The following is a 21,980-nucleotide window of genomic DNA, read 5'->3' on the forward strand; positions in this document are numbered from 1 at the left end:
ACACAGACGTCACACCATCCCGTTTTATTGAAAGCCACTGCGCGTGAGCCGCTGTAGAATGTCACGGGCAGTAATACGTTAACGAAACTAGACGCAAACGGACATTCCTTACTAACACTAAACCTTAATTTCGGCTTTTTCCTTGCAACGAAGAAAACAAGAGACACTATTTGTACATACGACGGAAACGGTCGAGTGGACGTTGTATCGACGTGCACAAGTGTTCGACAAAGCAAACTATAACACGGGAGTAGCGGGTATTAACTCGGAATTAACTTTTCAAAAAGAGTCGTCGAGCAGATGTGCAAAACTATAGGCCTGTATCTCTGACATCGATCTGTTGTAGAATTTTAGAACATGTTTTTTGCTCGCGTATCATGTCATTTATGGAAACCCAGAATCTACTCTGTAGGAATCAACATGGATTCCGGAAACAGCGATCGTGTGAGACCCAACTCGCTTTATTTGTTGTTTAGATACAGGCTCCCAGGTAGATGCCATTTTCCTTGAGAAGGTGGGTGAGATTAAGGAGTTGTCTTCCTTTAACTTTGTTTTTGATTGCAAGGAAAGGAATTATATTGCACTGTCTGTTAGTCTCGTGTAAAACGCAAGTATATACTTTTTGTGATGGCGAAATATTAGCAAGGAACTACAAGGTTTTCGGAAGAGATTCATCCGATTTCACAAAAATATATCTTCCTCATTAGTGAAGACAGAAATGTGAGATTAAAAAGTTTATTTCAGTCCCATTTGTAATAAATTACTGGTTACTGTGGTTGCCGGTACAGGTCTCCCTAACCTCTCGCTCGCTCGTTATCCAACCAGTAACCCCAGGTTCTTTAAAAAATCGAACTCCAATGTATAAAACACCTTGAAAGGTCTGATTACTTTACTTATGAATTAATGTGATAAATATATGACGTTAAGCATCTAAGAGAATAAAAGGTTAGAGAAGGTTTGAAAAGAATGTTTCAAATTACGCTTGAAGTTTGTTGGAAGACGCTAAGTGCTCTCATTATGTAACACTGGATGAATATACCTTGGTTAATCTGTGCTCCATTTTAAACAGAAGCTAGTTTTTCATGCATCTCGACGTTTATGACATCTTATGTCGTGACCTATGGGTCGCATAATGATATAATTTTGCGGGTACTCAGCGGTATACAGGGTGTTACAAAAACGTACGGCCAAACTTTCAGGAAACATTCCTCAAACACAAAGAAAGAAAATATGTTATGTTGACATATGTCCGGAAACGCTTACTTTCCATGTTAGAGCTCTTTTTATTACTTCTCTTAAAAAAACACATTAATCATGGAATGGAAACACACAGCAACAGAACCTACCAGCGTGGCTTCAAACACTTTGTTTACAGGAAATGTTCAAAATGTCCTCCGTTTGCGAGGATACATGCATCCACCCTCCGTCGCATGGAATCCCTGATGCGCTGACGCAGCCCTGGAGAATGGCGTATTGTTCAAATGGCTCTGAGCACTATGGGGCTTAACTTCTGAGGTCATCAGTCCCCTAGAACTTAGAACTACTTAAACCTAACTAACCTAAGGACATCACACACATCCATGCCCGAGGCAGGATTCGAACCTGCGACCGTAGCGGTCACGCGGATCCAGACTGAAGCGCCTAGAACCGCACAGCCACACCTGCCGGCAATGGCGTATTGTATCACAACCGTCCACAATACGAGCACGAAGAATCTCTGCATTTGGTACCGGGGTTACGTAGACAACAGGTTTCAAATGCCCCCATAAACGAAAGTCAAGAGGGTTGAGGTCAGGAGAGCGTGGAGGCCATGGAATTGGTCCGCCTCTACCAACCCATCGGTCACCGAATCTGTTGTTGAGAAGAGTACGAACACTTCGACTGAAATGTGCAGGAGCTCCATCGTGCATGAACCACATGTTGTGTCGTACTTGTAAACGCACATGTTCTAACAGCACAGGTACAGTATCCCGTGTGAAATCATGGCGGTGAATCGAGGAAGTACAGTACATACTGACGAAACTAAAATGTGCTCTAACATGGAAATTAAGCGTTTCCGGACGGATGTGCACACAACATATTTTCTTTATTTGTGTGTGACGAATGTTTCCTGAAAGTTTGGCCGTACCTTTTTGTAACACCCTGTATGTACATACTGTATGCACACTGTGTTACGATCCGAGAGGGTAGTAGAGAAGTAATAAATTAAAATGTCATACCCAACGCTGAAGTTTGCCTGCATGAACAGCGAAACTTTAGGAAACGAGTAACTGTTTTCCTTTCATCATTTTGTAGAAGACGTCACCGAGAAGTCGTTTCGTAAGGATTTTAAATTACGCACAAAGTTTGTTGGCAGTTGTTAAGTGTTCTCATTCCCTAACACTGGATGAATTTAATCTGTGTATCTGCACGCCGTCAGGTGCGCTGCCTCATTAGAAACGTAAAGTTTGTAACTGTGACACTTTTCCTACTGCATTTAACTTTTAATATGAGAGTATACCTGTTAATGAGTAGATTAACAAAGCATTTTAAATTTTTAAATTCCGTCAGTAACTAAGCGAAATATTGAAATTTATAATTTCGTTGTCCGTGGAAGCCGTCAGATAGGCAACCTGCAAATGAAATGGGATTCCGGGTCAGTCGCTTAGTGAGACACACGTGATCGAGTCGAAATGACGATAACACACGAACAAAAGGCATTCTGCGTTCTCTGTTCCAACGGGCGCAATTCAGTCACAATCGTGCGACGTGATTTTCGTCGTGAGTACGGGACTGCGATTCCTACACGGGCGACTTTCTGGTCAAAATCGACGACTCGAAGAGTGTGCGCCTTTCGTGCATACGTGTAAATCAGCAGCCAACCACGTCGCCAGTGCGTCCATGACGTCGATGATCTACAGATTGCGCCGAGTGTGGAGTTCAACATTTTCGTGTATACCGCACATTGCGCATGCACAGAAACTGGGGACTATGGCAGCGCCTCCTAACATCGGAAGTTACCCTACTCCGGCCGAGCTCACTCTTGATACAGTAATGAATTAATTGCTTTCGTGTCTTCTTAATCTTGCTTGCTTTGCCTTCATGACACATTGTAAAGGTTGCACGACATCCTGGTATTTTTCTTACTACAATTTTCTGAAAGGGAGACAAAATAACTGAAAGCACACAGAAAGTCCCCGCTGCGCATAAATAAGAACATAAACAGATAAACGTGTTTTAATGAACATTATTCGAACAACAAAAAAGTCACAATGATTTGATGAGAAAAATAATGTTCGATGTAATGTGGCACTTAGCAAGAAAACAAAATACAAAGGATAAAATAAAAAGGAGCTGTTTACTGCATTTGAGATATTGTTTGATGTGTTTTCAAATACATATTTTCTCTAGTAAATAAATGTGTTTGTTTTGAAATGTTTGAACGACACTTTTCCTATTTTGCCGGTTCTCAAGAGTGTACAGAATTCACCACACGATCTTTGACAAGAACATCTACCACGAATTTTGGTGTGGTCATTAATGAACTCTCTGCCTCGTGATGACTGGGTGTTGTGTGATGTCCTTAGGTTAGTTAGGTTTAAGTAGTTCTGAGTTCTAGGGGACTGATGACCATAGATGTTAAATCCCATAGTGCTCAGAGACATTTGAACCATTAATGAACTCTATTATTATTATTTCTTTCCTTTCTCAGACGTTATGTCTGGTTAAAAATGGAAAGTGACGCGGACTTTGATCAAGCGTGACTTCCTTTTAACTGTACGGTATATGTTACATTGCATTTAGGAACTTTCGGGTACTTGAACATGTATCAGTAATTACAGATTTCTGTAGTTGTATATATACGTTTGGATGTAGCTGTATGGTGTTGATGTACTGGTGGATATTGTGTGGTATGACTCCTGTAGTTGATAGTATAATTGGTACAATGTCAACTTTATCCTGATGCCACATGTCCTTGATTTCCTCAGCCACTTGGATGTATTTTTCAATTTTTTCTCCTGTTTTATTCTGCATATTTGTTGTATTGGGTATGCATATTTCGATTAGTTGTGTTAATTGCTTCTTTTTATTGGTGAGTATGATGTCAGGTTTGTTATGTGGTGTTGTTTTATCTGATATAATGGTTCTGTTCCAGTATAATTTGTATTCATCATTCTCCAGTACATTTTGTGGTACATACTTGTATGTGGGAAAAGTGTTGTTTTATTAGTTTATGTTGTATGGCAAGTTGTTGATGTATTATTTTTGCTACATTGTCATGTCTTCTGGGATATTCTGTATTTGCTAGTATTGTACATCCGCTTGTAATGTGATCTACTGTTTCTATTTGTTGTTTGCAAAGTCTGCATTTATCTGTTGTGGTATTGGGATTTTTAATAATATGCTTGCTGTAATATCTGGTCTTTATTGTATGATTCTGTATTGCAACCATGAATCCTTCTGTCTCACTGTATATATTGCCTTTTCTCAGCCATGTGTTGGATGCGTCTTGATCGATGTGTGGCTTGTGGCTGTGTTAGATGATACGGGTGCTTGCCATGTAGTGTTTTCTGTTTCCAATTTACTTTCTTCGTATCTGTTGATGTTATGTGATCTAAAGGGTTGTAGAAGTGGTTATGAAATTGCAGTGGTGTAGCCGATGTATTTATATGAGTAATTGCTTTGTGTATTTTGCTAGTTTCTGCTCGTTCTATAAAGGATTTTCTTAAATTGTCTAACTGTCCATAATGTAGGTTTTTTATGTCGATAAATCCCCTTCCTCCTTCCTTTCTACTTAATGTGAATCTTTCTGTTGCTGAATGTATGTGATGTATTCTATATTTGTGGCATTGTGATCGTGTAAGTGTATTGAGTGCTTCTACGTCAGTGTTACTCCATTTCACTACTCCAAATGAGTAGGTCAATATTGGTATAGCATAAGTATTTATAGCTTTTCTCTTGTTTCTTGCTGTCAATTCTGTTTTCGGTATTTTTGTAACTCTGTCTATATTTTTCTTTTAGTTCTTCTTTAATATTTGTATTATCTATTCCTATTTTTTGTCTGTATCCTAGATATTTATAGCCATATGTTTTTTCCATCGCTTCTATGCTGTCGCTGTGGTTATCCAATATGTAATCTTCTTGTTTAGTGTGTTTTCCCTTGACTATGCTATTTTTCTTACATTTTTCTGTTCCAAAAGCCATATTTATATCATTGCTGAATACTTCTGTTCTCTTTAGTAATTGGTTGAGTTGTTGATTTGTTGCTGCCAGTAGTTTCAGATCATCCATGTCTAGAAAATGTGTGATTTAGTGTTGGTATGTTCCAGTAATGTTGTATCCATAATTTGTATTATTTGGGATGTAGGATAGTGGGTTCAGAGCAAGGCAGAACCAGAAATATTATTATTATTGTTACTGCATGTTCCTACATTTTTTACTTAATTTTTTCTTAAAAAGGTTAGTCCCTCATAACCTCTCCCTTACGGTTTAGGTGCCGAATTGCACAGCAGACACCTCTCAAAACACATTCAATTTTGTTGCTGATGCGTAAACGTAAAAGCTACTCGAGACAGACGGGACTCAGTACATGAGTGTAGTTGACTCACTTGTCTCGATTAATCTGTTCAGACACGAAAGTCGATCGTGAAAAAGAAGTTTGAGAGGCCTCCAAGGTCGCCTCGTCTCACGTTATGTGATATTTTCTGTGGGGGATTTTGAAAAACTCCGTCTTCGTGTCTCCCCTTCCATCAACCTTGAGTAAACTCTAACGCCGCATAACGGCAGTGAATGTAGTAACTCCATACATGCTCGTAAACCATACGGGCAGTGCAACCATATTTGGAGAACCATAGTCTGTCAGCACGACGATCGTTGTAGCGGCTCCTCCCTCGATGTAGCAGCAGGTCCAACGTCAATACTGGACACCAACGAATCCCGGTTCCGCAAGTAGCGTTATGATAGACGTGTCGATGTGTGTAATCTCCGAGGAGAATGGACGTTGCCAGATTGCATTCATCATCATCAAACAGATCCGGCGCCTGGCGATGCGGTACGGAATACCGTTGCGTACAGAACACGATCACCTACATTTCGCATACCACCTAATTTGGACAGCAGCCGTTATATTTCTGGCGTGTTAGGATCAGTGACTGAGCCATATTTTCAAGATCTTGGTGACGTTATCTTCCAACAAGATGATGCGAAACCATTAGTTGTCCATACTGTCCTGACCTGTCTCGACAGAGAATGTGTCGATCTGCTGCGCTGGCCAGCAGGTCATCCACATCTCTCATTCACTGAATACATCTGACCGTGGGTTGTCCAGAACTGGCAGCACACGACCACTCGCCAGCCACTACGATTGATGAACTCTGGCAGAGCTGAAGCAGCACGGAATGTTGTACCTGCAACTGTCATCGGTGCGTAGGTACCGGACGTTAGAGTTCTTGGTGCTCAAGTGATTACCGTTCGAGCTTTGTAAGACGAAAGTGTATGACGCGACGGTTGGACCCGAGCTCTAACTCAACTATAGGCTCTGAGCACTATGGGACTTAACATATGAGGTCACCAGTCCCCTAGAACTTAGAAATACTTAATCCTAACTAACGTAAGGACATCACACACTTCCATGCCCGAGGCAGGATTCGAACCTGCGACCATAGCGGTTGCGCGGTTCCAGACTGAAGCGCCTAGAACCGCTCGGCCACACTGGCCGGCTAACTCAACTATTAAACTATTAACATGATTTTTTCATCACTGGTCATATTATATAATCTATATGAGATTTGAGAGGTAATTCAATGAAAAAAAGAACACGTGTATTAGCCTGACGTTTAAATTTATGATTTCCATTTCTGTATGACAAATACTACTATTCAACGTGTGATATCGAGAGCACATCCGACGAGTAATTTCACATTGCTCTTGTGGCCTGGCACACTGTGACTTACTATACTACTGCTTGTAAATAACATCATTCGCATAATTATTTATAGAAGTTTAACTTGAAAATTTAATTACAAATACTAAATAGTCAAATAACATATGAAATTCACTACAACTTCGAGAAAATTCACGTGGTTTTCTTTCATTACATTACTTATCAAATGTCTTATAAATTAAGTACTATGACCAGTGAAGAAAAAAATATAGATTAAAAAGTAAATGTTACATGGGTTCGGACCGTCGCCTCATCCACGACCCTCTGGCAACACTAACGCTAACCACTTGACCTTAATGACTTCTTTGACCCGTTACCTTCGCACAAGTACATCAGTGACGTAACAGACGCGTAAAATTTCTCTTGCGATTTTCTCGGAATTGCCAATGTAGTGCACTATAGTACTTACACATTATGTTGTTTTTATGGCCTACTAAAGGTGTGCCGCGCGGGATTAGCCGTGCGGTCTGGGGCGCTGCAGTCATGGACTGTGGGGCTGATCACAGCGGAGGTTCGAGTTCTCCCTCGGGCATGTGTGTGGTGTGTGTGTGTGTGTGTGTGTGTTTTGTCCTTAAGATAATTTAAGTTAAGTAGTGTGTAAGCTTAGGGACTGATGACCTTAGCAGTTAAGTCCCATACGATTTCACATACACACTAAAGGTGTTCAAAGTTTGAAGTAAATCCGTGATTACAACGTCGCGGCCTCACCTTGTCAGCGCTGTACTGAATTTCGCACCTTGTTTACCCCAGTATCAGCTACAAATTTAATTGTGTATTTTTCCTACCATGCTTATCCGCACAATAAGTAAAATTTCGTTATTTGCTATCCTTCTCGGTGTTGCAATTTTAATGGCCAAGAGCCATAGGCAACGATGATATCTTTCATAACAATATCTTCAGATGAGACCAGTATGAAATGTTACTCTGCAGAGGAGTGTGCGCTGATATCAAACTTCCTGGCAGCTTAAAACTGTGTGCCGGACCGAGTCTCAAACTCGAGACCTTTGCCTTACGCGAATAGTACTGTACCGAGTGCGGTGCGCAAGCACGACTCACGACCCGTCCTCATAGGTCTCAGGTCCCAGGTTCGAGTCTCGGTCCGGCACACAGTTTTAATCTGCCAGGAGGTTTCATCTTCAGATGGGGCCTTGCTCGGGAAGTAACCTACCTAATGGAAGGAAACTGTGCTGAAGAGAATCCTGAGATCCTTGTAGGTTAGTGACTGATGTGTGATGTAAGTAATTTATGGTCTCCAACGACACCGTACAGAGTCACCGACGGGTTTCTTTCCACCATCCGATGGGTACAGTCGTGTCCCCAGGGTAAAATCATACACTACTGGCCATTAAAATTGCTACACCACGAAGATGACGTGCTACAGACGAGAAATATAACCGACAGGGAAAAAATGCTGTGATATGGAAATGATTAGCTTTTCAGAACACTCACACAAGGTTGGCGCCGGTGGCGACATCTACAACGTGCTGACATGAGGAAAAGTTTCCAATCGATTTCTCATACACAAACAGCAGTTGACCGGCGTTACCTGTGAAATGTTGTTGCGATGCCACGTGTAAGGAGGAGAAATGCGTACCATCACGATTCCGACTTTGATAAAGGTCGGATTGTAGCCTATCGCGATTGCGATTTATCGTATCTCGACATTGCTGCTCGCGTTGGTAGAGATCCAATGACTGTCAGCGGAATATTGAATCGGCGGTTTCAGAAGGGTAATACGGAACGCCTTGTTGGGTCACAACGGCCTCGTATCACTAGCAGTCGATATGACAGGAATCTTATCCGCATGGCTGTAACGGATCGTGCAGCCACGTCTCGATCCCTGAGTCAACAGATGCGGACGTTTGAAACACAACAACCATCTGCATGAACAGTTAGGCCACGTCTGCAGCAGCATTGTCTATCAGCTCGGAGACCATGCCTGCGGTTACCCTTGACGCTGCATCACACACAGGAGCGCCTGCGGTGGTGTACTCAACGACGAACCTGGGTGCACGAATGGCAAAACGTCCTTTTTTCGGATGAATCCAGGTTCTGTTTACAGCATCATGATGGTCGCATCCGTGTTTGGCGACATCGCGGTGAACGCACATTGGACGCGTGTATTCGTCTTCGCCATACTGGCGTATCACCCGGCGTGGTGGTATGGGGTGCCATTGGTTACACGTCTCGGTCACCTCTTGTTCGCATTGACGGCAATCTGAACAGTGGACGTTACATTTCAGATGTGTTACGACCCGTGGCTCTATCCTTCATCCGGCCCCGAAACCCTACATTTCAGCAGGATAATGCACGACCGCATGTTGCAGGACCAGTACGGGCCTTTGTGGATACAGAAAATGTTCGACTGCTGCCCTGGCCACCACATTCTCCAGGTCTCTCGCCAACTGAAAACGACTGGTCAATGGTGGCCGAGCAACTGGATCGTGACAATACGCCAGTCACTACATTTGATGAACTGTGATATCGTGTTGAAGCTGCATGGGCAGCTGTACCTGTAAGCGCCATCCAAGCTCTGTTTGACTCAATGCCCAGACGTATCAAGGCCGTTATCACGGCCAGAGGTGGTTGTTCTGGGTACTGATTTCTGAGGATCTATGCACCCTAATTCCGTGAAAATGTAATCACAATACAATGAATACCCGTTTATCATGTGCATTTCTTCTTGGTGTAGCAGTTTTAATGGCCAGTCTTATGTCAAAGCGGTAGGTGGATCAAAACAAAATGTCCAGACACTCTGTGACCAAAATGGTACTGAAACAGAGGATGACAGACTAAAGGCCGAAATACTAGATGTATTTTTCGAAAGCTGTTTCACAGAGGACGACTGCACTGTAGCTCCTTCTCTAGACTGTCGCACAGATGACAAAATGGTAAATATCGAAGTAGACGACAGAGGGATAGAAAACAATTAAATCGCTCAAAAGAGAATAGACTGTTGGACCTAATGGGATACCAGTTCAATTTTACGCAGAGTAAGGGACTTCGAACAGATGTGCAGAACTATATACCTATATCTCTAACGTCGATCAGTTGTAGAATTTTGGAACACGTATTATGTTCGAGTATAACGACTTTTCTGGAGACTAAAAATCTACTCTGTAGGAATCAACATGGTTTTCGAAAGAGAAGATCGTGTGAAACCCAGCTCGCGCTATTCGTCCACGAGACTCAGAGGGCCATAGACACGGGTTCCCAGGTAGATGCCGTGTTTCTTGACTCCCGCAAAGCGTTCGATACAGTTCCCCACAGTCGTTTAATGGACAAAGTAAGAGCATATGGACTACCAGACCAATTGTGTGATTGAAGAGTTCCTAGATAACAGAACGCAGCATGCAATTCTCAATGGTGAGAAGTCTTCCGAAGTAAGAGTGATTTCAGGCGTGCCGCAGGGGAGAGTCGTAGGACCGTTGCTATTCACAATATACGTAAATGACCTTGTGGATATCATCGGAAGTTTACCGAGGCTTTTTTCGGATGATGTTGTGGTATATCGAGAGGCTGTAACAATGGAAAATTGTACTGAAATGCAGGAGGATCTGCAGCGATTTGACGCATGGTGCAGGGAATGGCAATTGAATCTCAATGTAGACAAGTGTAATGTGCTGCGAATACATAGGAAGAAAGATCATTTATCATTTAGCTACAATATAGCAGGTCAGCCACTGGAAGCAGTTAATTCTATAAAATATCTGGGAGCAGGCATTAGGAGTGATTTAAAATGGAACGACTCTATAAAATTAATCGTCGGTAAAACAGATGCCAGACAGATTCATTGGAAGAATCCTAAGGAAGTGCAATCCGAAAACAAAGGAAGTAGGTTACAGTACGCTTGTTCACTCACTGCTTGAATAATGCTCTGCAGTGTGGGATCCGTACCAGATAGGGTTGATAGAAGAGATAGAGAAGATCCAACGGAGAGCAGCGCGCTTCGTTACAGGATCATTTAGTAATTGCGACAGCGTTACGGAAATGATAAACTCCAGTGGAAGACTCTGCAGGAGAGACACTCAGTAGCTCGGTACGAGCTTTTGTTTGAGTTTCGAGAACATACCTTCAGCGAGGAGTCAAGCAGTATATTGCTCCCTCCTACGTATATATCGCGAAGAGACCATGAGGATAAAATCAGAGATTAGAGCCCATACAGAAGCATACCGTCAATCCTTCTTTCCACGAACAATACGAGACTGGAATAGAAGGGAGAACCGATAGAGGTACCCTCCGTCACACACCGTCAGGTGGCTTGCGTAGTATGGATGTAGATGTAGAAAAATGGGTTAAAATCCCTGTCTTTCCATCCCAGGTAACGTTCCCTGGTGGTTCGTAAATCACTTGGATGGAATACTGGAGTGCTTCCTTCAAACCTGTGGTCGATTCAGTGCTTTGTCCTGCCTCATCTAGGCTAGTGTCATCCGCTGGCGATTTGAGAAAAGAGAGAAACGCGAGAGTACTCACCCGGCTCAGTGAGGATCTTCTTGGTGGCCGTGCGGCCTTCGTCGTCGGCGGCGCGTCGCTTCTTCTTCGGAGGCCCGAGGGTGACGAGGCGCACGTCGTTGGTCCAGGGCAGCAGGTCCACCGAGTCGACCGACAGTCCGTCCTGCGCGGCCAACACTCCTGCCGGACTCGCTTCCGTCAGCTCGCCTGTGTCTTCAACTGCGGCGCACTCGTCCGCGAACGGCAGGTCCATTATCTTAATCACGTCACGCAGAATCATTTGCAGTTCCATTCCTCGGGGAGCAGTCGAGGGGCCTGCTGTGCGCCGGCCCCCCAGCACCGAAAACTTCCCTCGGACGCGATTAGACGGTGCGGTCGCAGGCGACAAGCAAAAGCACACTACTACCTACTCTAGCACACGCGGGAGGGGATAAACTGTATTACCTAACTCGGGGCGAAACTAGAATCTCCTCTATAGATGACGACTTCTCTCGAGCACGGTAATTTCCTTAGCACTCAGAGCCAGGAGGCGGCACTGCCTTCCTACAGCACACTTCAGATACAGAGCTATACCGGAAACGAACATAAGAAAATTTATAAAGGTCTGTGGAACGGAACTGCTGCTGCTGAAGCACTTGTTAAACCATTTCTGCTCGGAGACATAGCGGCCGGAGCAATGCATTACCGAAACGGTAGTCGGCTGTGCCTAACTTATGAGCAGCGAATGCCGACCGGGCTCATGGGAAGAAGCGGCGTCGCAGCCGCGTTGCGCGCTGGGGCGGGACCTCTTGCGTTCGCGCTTGCGGATCCAATAGCAGCTGCGACGGTGGCTGTACGTGAGGGTCCCAGGCTTCTCCGCTGGCCCGACCAGATACATTCAGCGTTCCTGAAACACACAAGCACAGAGCACTCAGTAAATGCCTAATTAATTATCAACATTTTTAAGGCGACAGTCTACTGCGTGAATATATTTTTATAAAATGTATGTTAACTTTGCTGTACTGAATTTTACACATTTATTCTGACCGGTTTCGGTAGTCAGCCATCATCCAGAGAAAAGCAAGAAAGAATACGAATGTTACATTTCATATCTCATGCTACAGACTAATGCTATACTATTTATCTAATTATCTATCGCTTGAGCCTTGTCCCGCAGCTACGCAGGATCAGCCATCGTCAATCGGATTTGGCATGTTAATGTTTAAGGGGTGGCCGGATGCCCTTCCTACCGCCACCCCGTTGTTGTGTACATAGTTCCGCATAGTCAGCACGTACACAACATCCCCACTAGAGCGCGCCCCGCTAAGCACAACAGTGCAGGCGCAGCGCTCGTCCGTCTCCGCACTACGAGATGGCGCTGCCTTAGAGACGGACCAAATTCTGCTTCCGCCGATCCGCGTATTAATATGTAACGCAGCCAATGAGATTGCTGCTAACATAAAACCTTTTCTCCTCGCGGATCACACTCGCGCAGTGACACATGAACGAGCGAGATGTTATAACGAGTGTACAGACCTCCAATTAGTCAGTCTGCATTTGTCTGCACCAGCCTGTACCAGTTTGCATTAGTCTGTACCAGTCTACAGTAAAGTTTCAGTCTGCACCTAAGAAGATTATCATATTCCTGTACATAGGCATGAAGATAAATGTATAGACACTTTGTCAAGTATCAGAGATATGTGAGAATAAGATTAACGTACCAAGACCAAAGGAACTTCAGATTGTCAATTGTAATTAGCATCCAGAATCAAGTTACGTAAAGTTTATGCTTGTTATTATTTTAATAAATGTGTGTGAAAAAGTTCTGTTTAAAGTTGGTCACCGTCAATCTTCTACTCTAAGTGTGCAAGTGGCATTTATATCGTCTGATCTAATGGCAGAACGCCACAATAAGACCACGAGACATATTGCTGACACTCGCCTACTTCGTTAGAACGACAAGTCAAATAATCTGATGGTGTCTGTACCGAAGGTCTTACAGTACACACACCACACCCGTAACCCCCCCCCCCCCCCCGGACGGAATTAGTGCACTCCAACTGTCTGCATCGAGTGTAATCCATGGAATAGTGCGAATGTGTTCAGATGTCTGAGAGCCGTGTAAGTGAAGCGGAAAATTGGGACCAGCACGGTATTCACCTACCTAGATGTGGAAAACCGCCTAAAAACCACATCCAGGCTGGTAGGCACATCGACCCTCGCCGTTAATTGGCAGGGCGGATTCGATCCGGGGCCGGTGCGCCTGCCCAAGTCCAGGAAGCAGTGCGTTAGCGCTATTTTTTTATTTTCATTTTTATTTTTTATTATGGCATAAGCTCTACCCATCTAATTTTTTTTGTAATTGGAAATTATTTAAGCTGCCAACCTTTTTTTTAATATGGACAAAAGGCGTCTTTCAGTTACGACAAACAAAATTAGGAAATTACATCCCTAGCAACAACAGAACAAGAGTTCCTTCTAAACTATGAAAAAGAGTTTGAAACTAATAGTGTGATGATAGATAATAAAGAAAGAAAAATGTAACCAAATCCCGCAAGCCATTCCATTTGCATGGCCCATTTTCGTACAGATTCCATGTTCCAAATTGGTACAACATTCCGCAGCGTGTGGAGCCCCATGAAGGCGGTCATCCTCTGCCCGGTACTCCCCAACTGCGAGGGGGGTTATCGAAGACACTGCGCAAATAGTTCGCAAATAGTTGTCGGTATCGGGGTGTACACTTAAGTGTGCTATTACTGTCCTGGAGAAATTGCCAGTAATCAAGTACCATTTTCTCATCATCTCGAAAGAGGTAGTATATGGACATGTCTTTAGACCATGTGAGAGCGTAAGTCTTCGCAGGTGGGAAATAAGTATCCTCTGGACAAAGGAGGAGCCGTGGCTCAATTGTGCGAGGCGCGATACGTAGGTAACAGGCGAGGATCTTCTGCACTAGCAGCCATACCTCTAACGCCGATCCACATGTTAAGCGGTGTTCGTCAGTATCCACGAGGTGGCAACGTGAGCAAAAGGGGGGGGGGGGGGAAGCCGTCATCCCAATAGCGTGCAGCCTTTGTCGTGTTACAACCTTCCCGTTCACCACCTGGTACCACGCAGCTCGTACCCGCGTGGGGAGGAACGGCTTCTGGACCGCTCTCCACACTGCAGGCCATAGGGTCGTAGGGCTCTTCCTCTCAATCACATTCCGAGGGATGGACCTTAGCAGCAGTCTGTAAACGTCTCTCGCCTTGGGAGTGCGGTTATTGGGAAGGTCTGGGTGCACGTAACTATACTCAAGAATAACTGCCGAGAGGTGCGAGAGTGAAGGTGTAATGTGCGCAACCGTGACAGGTGGCAGAAGAGACGCCGGCAGCAATTCCTACAACAGACGTCCCGTAAGGGAAGGATCTTTGCGGGTCCACAATTTCATCATTGTGCACAAGTATAACGCTGTAGCTCTCGCTCGTACATTTACAAGTCCCAGTCCGCCATCACGCGGAGGGAGGCACTCTCTGCTACCCTGGCGGGTCATACTAATGCTATACTAAAGGGCATATTACGATAAACATCAACAGCTACCAGTGAAATACAACTCAAATACAGAGCAGTATATCATAATATGTCTTGTAGTATAATATTCGTCTGTAGCATGATATATGAAATGTGAAAGTTTTTTTTTTCGTTTCCCCTGGATGTTGGTTGACAATCGTAATGAGCTACAATAAAAGTGTAAATTTAGTACAGTAGATTTTCTAAAGAATTATTATTAGCAAAATACGCAACAATGAGAAACAAACAACTCTACAAACAAAATGAAATGCGAAGATTACGCCTACGTAAGTATGGGAATAAGTCAAATCGAAAAAAAGTCACGTAATCAATTTTTGGTTTATTTGCAGGTACACCTTTGCAGCCCTGATACACACTGAATTTCTCGCGCGATTGGACCCTAGCGCCGGCCGGGCCGAGCGGTTCTAGGCGCTCTAGTCTGGAACTGCGCCACCGCTACGGTCGCATGTTCGAATCCTCCCTCGCGCATGGATGTGTGTGATGTTCTTAGGCTAGTTAAGTTTAGGTAGTTCTAAGTCCTAGGGGACTGATAACCGCAGATGTTAAGCCCCATAGTGGTCAGAGCCATTTGAACCATTTTTTTTGACCCTAGCAAACCAGCAGGGGAGTCATAACGAAAGGGAGCATCCCGGTGATAAAGTGGAGTACCGTACAGCAAAAAGAGCTCCAAGATACTGAATATACAGCTATGCGAGGAAATGGTGTAGAGTGCTGGGAGTAGTATCATTCATTTGCTGTGTATGTTCCAGTGTCAGTGTCAGCTACGACTTAGTCTGGCAGTCATCGTCCGTAAGTAGTCAACTCGGTAAACGCTATCAGCGATAGCGACACAGCGCTCTTTCCGCGTTCACTTTGCGTATGGTCGACATTACCCCGTTTCGGATAAGAAAACTATTCATACATGGACTCTAAATTTTAGAGAAACAAGTTCTGCTTTCAAAAGAAAAACTCCTGGCCAACTTCTAACTGCAGCACGACCGTAAAAATGTGGCTTTAGTAAGGCATTCAATTCAGCAGTCTTCACGGTGCTCAGGACGAAAACACGCGACCGATCTACACTTATCTGACTGAACTGTTCGCAGAATTTTTCACCGCGTCCTAAAGCTGCGTCCTTATAAGGTTGTGACGACTCAAAACTGAGTGACAGACTTCGAAACACATGCGTGATTGTGCCATACATTCTTCAAAACGTGTGCAGCACATACGTCTCTCTAGATACGAAACCAATTTATTCATCTTTCGGGTGCAGTAGTCCTCATATAAATTATATAATATGACCAGGGGTGAAAAAATCGTGTTAATAGTTTAATAGTTGAGTTACCCGGCCAGTGTGGCCGAGCCGATCTAGGCGCTTCAGTCTGGAACCGCGCCACTGCTACGGTCGCAAGTTCGAATCCTGCCTCGGGCATGGATATGTGTGATGTCGTTAGGTTAGTTAGGTTTAAGTAGTTCTAAGTTGTAGGGGACTGATGACCTCAGAAGTTAAGTCCCATAGTGCTCAGAGCCATTTGAACCATTTTTTTCGGGTGCAGTAAAGAAACAAAATTTCAGATAATGGTTTGAAAACAACACCCGAGAACTACTTCAACGTCCATTTCTTAGTCCGAAAGTACCAGTTTGGTATGCAATTTTCAATCTGGTGTGTTGGGTTCCTGCTTTTTTGAAGATGCAAACAGCAGTTGCAGTAAACACTGATCGTCATTGTGCGTAGTAGCAAAACCTTCTCCAGCCAAAAGTGGACGATGTTATCAGTGAACGCGGAGCTCAAAACTTTGAGCTTCAAAAATGGTTCAAATGGCTCTGAGCACTATGGGACTTAACATCTATGGTCATCAGTCCCCTAGAACTTAGAACTACTTAAGCCTAACTAACCTAAGGACATCACACAACACTCAGCCATCACGAGGCAGAGAAAATCCCTGACCCCACCGGGAATCGAACCCGGGAACCCGGGCGTGGGAAACGAGAACGCTACCGCACGACCACGAGATGCGGGCAGAGATGTTTCCTGGGCACGTTGTTTCCTTCAGAGGTGATATCGGGTGGCCTTTAGCCTCACCCGACATGACATCCCGCGACTATTTCCTGTGGGGATACCTAAATTTCAAGGTGCTTCAACATCTCCCCGATACCCTGGAAGCTCATAAGGAAGCGATATCGAACTAGGTTACTACTATTACGCCCGAGATGAATCGCAGTCACGAAAACCTCCACAGAGAGACTTGAGTAGTGCGTCAGGCCGCCATCTGAATGATGTGCTGTTCAAAAACCGTAAATGTGTTTAGTTAGTGCATATGGCATTTTGTTTACTTCATTTCAATAAAAAGTATCGGTTGGTATCTCAATGTTTTGATTTTATTCATTCTAAAAATTGGAAAGGTCTCTATCGCACCCTGAAAATCTGAAGCCGAACAACTCTACAACAATCCATGTTGAGTTGGAAGTGAACGGCAATAACGCATCATCGTACTTGTATGACACAAGTTAGACGGCACAGACGCTCTGGTGTGGTCAAAAAGTCTAAATGACGAAGAAGGAGGCGGCAAAAAGTGTCTCTGTGAAACGCTGCGAGCCGCAAGAAGATTGGCGAATCACATCGGTTTTCCCGATCTCCATTGAGCCACCTTCCATGAGCACCTCAACAGTGACGGGTTTATTAGTTGTTCTGTTTTAAGTGGTTATTAGGGCCAACTTCGGACTGTTGAGTGACTATTCCTTTGACTGTTCTGTCGCACTAGAGGACTGTACACTTTCTTATTCACTCTTTAAAGCTCTAAGTGGTTTTTACGCATTGTTTGCACGGCATGTTTTGGTTCCAACACATAGAACATGGCTATCCAAAAACCACGTCAGAATTCTCTAGCACCGGCCTTCACAGATATAGACTGTCTGAGACATTCTACATCCAGAATTTCACATACGGGTAACTTGTTTCAATACTGATCACTAAGTGTAACATGATCACACAATAAAAATTAATAATAATAATAGTTATTATTTTTATTGCTAGTTACGTTGTGAATATTAAATCATTTAACACAGCTTATGTATTAATGAGAGTTAACAGTGCGATTGAATTAATGATAACTGAAATCACTGTATAACTAACGACGCAATATGGACGTCACATCAATGTAGATGTGCGTACAAGACAGATACTTTAATATGAATGGCATTGACATCCATACCTGTTGTAATTGCAGGTACTTCAAAATGGCGATTAAGCCGAGACAATCTGTCGTACATAAAGATTATTTATTATAAGCAGCTATTTGGGTTATTTGCCCTAAAATCATGTCGGTATAAAATATTCTCACTAAAATCGCGTCAGATTTGCAAATATTACAAGTTTTTGACAATACATTCCATTTTCTTCTACAGGTAAGCAGCCAGATGTCACAAAGATAATCTGAACTGTAAGACGTGAAAGCAGTAAACGTGCCCCCTGCAGCCTGCGTCTATACGTGGTGTACAGACACAAGTGAGTTGTTTCCCTGATAAAAATAATGAAGAATACTGTCAAACGCCTGAAAATTTAATCAGATTAGAAGTGAGAAAATTTATACAAGAAAAACGTCGCGAAATACTTAGTCGTTAAAAGAAAAGGATCATGTAACACGAGAAATCCAAAAATCACGTACGAGCTGAAAGCGCCCTCTTTCAACATGTAGGACCGTGGCGTGCGAGCTCGCATACAGCAGTGACGTCGCAAGAGTGGTGAAGCTCTGAACAGGATGCAAGACACAGCTTCGATTTGTAGCTCACACTGCCGTCACGCTGTCATCGTGTGAGATGCCTGTTTCCGAATCGCTCTAGTTGAGAATCAGAAATTTCTGCAACTATTACCACCTTAGCGACTACAGCGTGTACCACAGGTTAGTGCGCACCTTCATACAGTATGGTCGTCCAAATGCTAACTTGCTGCATTGGCAGATTTCTAAGCCTGCCGACCGTTAAAAATGTCTGATCAGATAGGAGTTACTGCTTCATATAAGGGCACTGGAACGTTTATTACGATCGTCGTCAAGATAATACGAGACGACTGCTTCGGTCCACATCGTCTCAGTTCATCACATGTCATCTTGATAAAGAGTCCATCGGCCAACGTATTCACCACCTTATTATACAAGGTGTATCACAATTCATGAAGAAAACTGACTCGGTTGAAAGTATACAATAATAGAAGCAAAAACTTACCAGTAAATTTAGGTCGCTAAACGAGCCGTTTGCGAGGTAACGGCGAATGTGTTGTTACTAAACGCCACTGACTGCAGGATAAAATACTGTCAGAGTTACATCTACATCTACATAGATACTCTGAAAATCACATTTAAGTGCCTGGCAGAGGGTTCCTCGAACCACCTTCACAATTCTCTATTATTTCAATCTCGCATAGCGCGCGGCAAGAATGAACACCTATATACTTTCCGTACGAGCTTTGATTTCCCGTATTTTATCGTGGTAATCGTTCCTCTCTATGTAGGTTGGCATCAACAAAATATTTTCGCATTCGGAGGAGAAAGTTGGTGATTGGAATTTCGTGAGAAGATTCCGTCGCAAAGAAAAACGCCTTTCTTTTACGATTTCCAGCCCAAAGCCTGTATCATTTCTATGACACTCTCTCCCATATTTCGCGATAATACAAAACGTGCTGCCTTTCTTTGAACTTTTTCGATGTACTCCGTCAGTCCTACCTGGTAAGGATCCCACACCACGCAGCAGTATTCTAAAAGAGGACGAACAAGCGTAGTGTAGGCAGTCTCTTTAGTAGCCCTGTTGTTTTCTAAGTGTCCTGCCAATAAAACGCAGCCTTTGGTTAGCCTTCCCCACAACATTTTCTGTGTGTTCTTTCCAATTTAAGTTCTTCGTAATTGTAATACCTAGGCATTTACTTGAATTTACGGCTTTTAGATTAGACTGATTTATCGTGTAACCGAAGTTTAACGAGTTCCTTTTAGCACTCATGTGGATAACCTCACACTTTTCGTTATTCAGGGTCAACTGCCACTTTTCGCACAATTCAGATATTTTTTCAAAATCGTTTAGCAGTTTGTCTTGATCTTCCGATGACTTTATTAGTCGATAAACGACAGCGTTATCTGCAAACAACCTAAGACGGCTGCTCAGATTGTCTCCCAAATCGTTTATATAGATAAGGAACAGCAAAGGGCCTATAACACTACCTTGGGGAACGCCAGAAATCACTCCTGTTTTACTCGATGACTTTCCATCAGTTACTACGAACTGTGACCTCTCTGACAGGAAATCACAAATTTATCTGAAATGTGAGCTTTTCGATTAGATCCCCATCCAAAAGGGTTCAAATCTGAGACACATACTGTTCATAAATCAGCATATCAACAACGCTTCTCACAAATATGTGGTTCAGGATGCTAGGTGACAGGATCCTAGGGCCGCCCATTCCTACAAGAAAATTCGATGGTCGAGGGTACATTCGATACTGCAATGAGATATTCCAGGAACGCTTGAGCATATTCCCCTTGCGCAACTTATGGGAATCTGGTACATGCATCATGCGGCACCAGCAATTTTTTTCACCTCATCTAAAAAAAATGATCGTGTGGCACTGATGGCCGAGTTGCAAGTCTTATTTCAGGTGAGGCCACATTGGGCGACCTGGGTGTCGGTGATGATGATACGATGATGAGGACAACACAACACCCAGTCCACAAGCGGAGGAAATCTCCAACCTGGCCGGGCATCGAACACGGGCCCGGTACATGGTAGGCAAACCCGTTACCATTCAGCTAAGAAAGCCGACACCTCATCTAAGAATACATCTAACGCACCACTATAGCCCAAGATGGATAGTTCGAACAGGACCTGTACCTTGGCCTTCGTAATCACCTGACCTCAATCCTCTGAATGTTTCTGTCTAGGGTCATCTGGAAAATGAAGTGTACTGCAGCCCCGAGGATACAGTTGACGAACTGGAAAATTGAACTGTAGATTCTTGTCAAGTTTTGCGAGATTATCCGGAAGTGCTAGAAAGAATTCGTAGCTCACGGCAGAGGCGAGCGCAGTATTGCATCTAGTGCGACAGCGACTCAAGGAACACCTATTTTAACAGGTACGAGTGTACACTAGAATGTTAAATTAGCATATCATTTCTTGTTAATGTAGGCTATGGGTGAAATTTAGACCTAATTAGATGGAGATTTAATCGAAACGTTTATATGTCCAATACATTTGTACTAAACAGAACAACCTTACGTATTGAAGTCAGTGACACCTCGCTTGCAAACCCATGTTTACTGGAACGTGTTTGCTTCTATCATAGTATACTTTTACCGCTGTTAGTCTTTTGAAATTAATGATACAGGCGTTTTTTTAGGTTTTTCGCTGGAAGATGTTATCGCCGTCGAAAAAGGTATCAAGCTTGAATCGATACAGGTGGACCGCTGAAATGTCCACGTAACCCATAACTGTCATGATGCCTTCCACTACTACCACATGTCCCATGAAAGCCCAGGTCAATGTCCCGCACAGCATAATACTGCCATCACCGACCTGCTTCCTTGACGTGGTGCATGTTTTAAGCAGTCGTTCGCCTGAGTGACCGACGTACCCGAACGCTACCATCGACCTGGTGTAACAAGAAACGTGATTCGTCCTATCAGGCGACGCGTTTCCACTTATCCGCGATCGAGTCTCGGCGGTCGCGTGCCCACTGCAGTACTAATTCACGATTTCGGTTGGGTGAACACGCGAACACGAAGGGGTCGTCTGCTGCCGTGTCCCATGTTCAAATATGTGTGCTGAACGGTGTGCTCCGAGACACAGCATTGCACTCTGTCTTCACACATGCTACAGATCGCTGCCTATCTGCTTTACAGAGCGAGCAAGCCTCCGACTTCCATGTTCTGTGATGAGGCGTGGACGTCCAACATCGTGTCGCCTACACGAGGTTTCACCGCCCTTCCGACAATAACAAGCGAACAACCGTTTGCAAGATGCTCGTTCCCAGGTTCCTGGCTATAAAAATCTGCTCTTTGTCACAGTAGCCTACGTCAGTGGATTCTTCGTCCTCCCCCCC

At 43.8% G+C, this 21,980-nt stretch overlaps 1 protein-coding gene across 6 annotated transcripts in view; it reads right to left on the minus strand.

Moving 5' to 3' along the window:
* Positions 1-21,980, minus strand: part of LOC126299478 (transcription factor CP2) — a 793,232-nt gene that overhangs the window by 471,061 nt on the left and 300,191 nt on the right. For all 6 annotated transcript variants that reach the window (XM_049991412.1, XM_049991416.1, XM_049991411.1 and 3 more), the window contains exon 2: positions 11,396-12,260. In XM_049991412.1, the coding sequence (XP_049847369.1) occupies positions 11,396-11,666 (271 nt within the window). In that variant the 5' untranslated portion in view covers positions 11,667-12,260. The remainder of the gene's footprint in view (positions 1-11,395; positions 12,261-21,980) is intronic.

The sequence above is a fragment of the Schistocerca gregaria genome, chromosome X (genome assembly GCF_023897955.1).
Source record: "Schistocerca gregaria isolate iqSchGreg1 chromosome X, iqSchGreg1.2, whole genome shotgun sequence".
Lineage (NCBI taxonomy): Eukaryota > Metazoa > Arthropoda > Insecta > Orthoptera > Acrididae > Schistocerca > Schistocerca gregaria.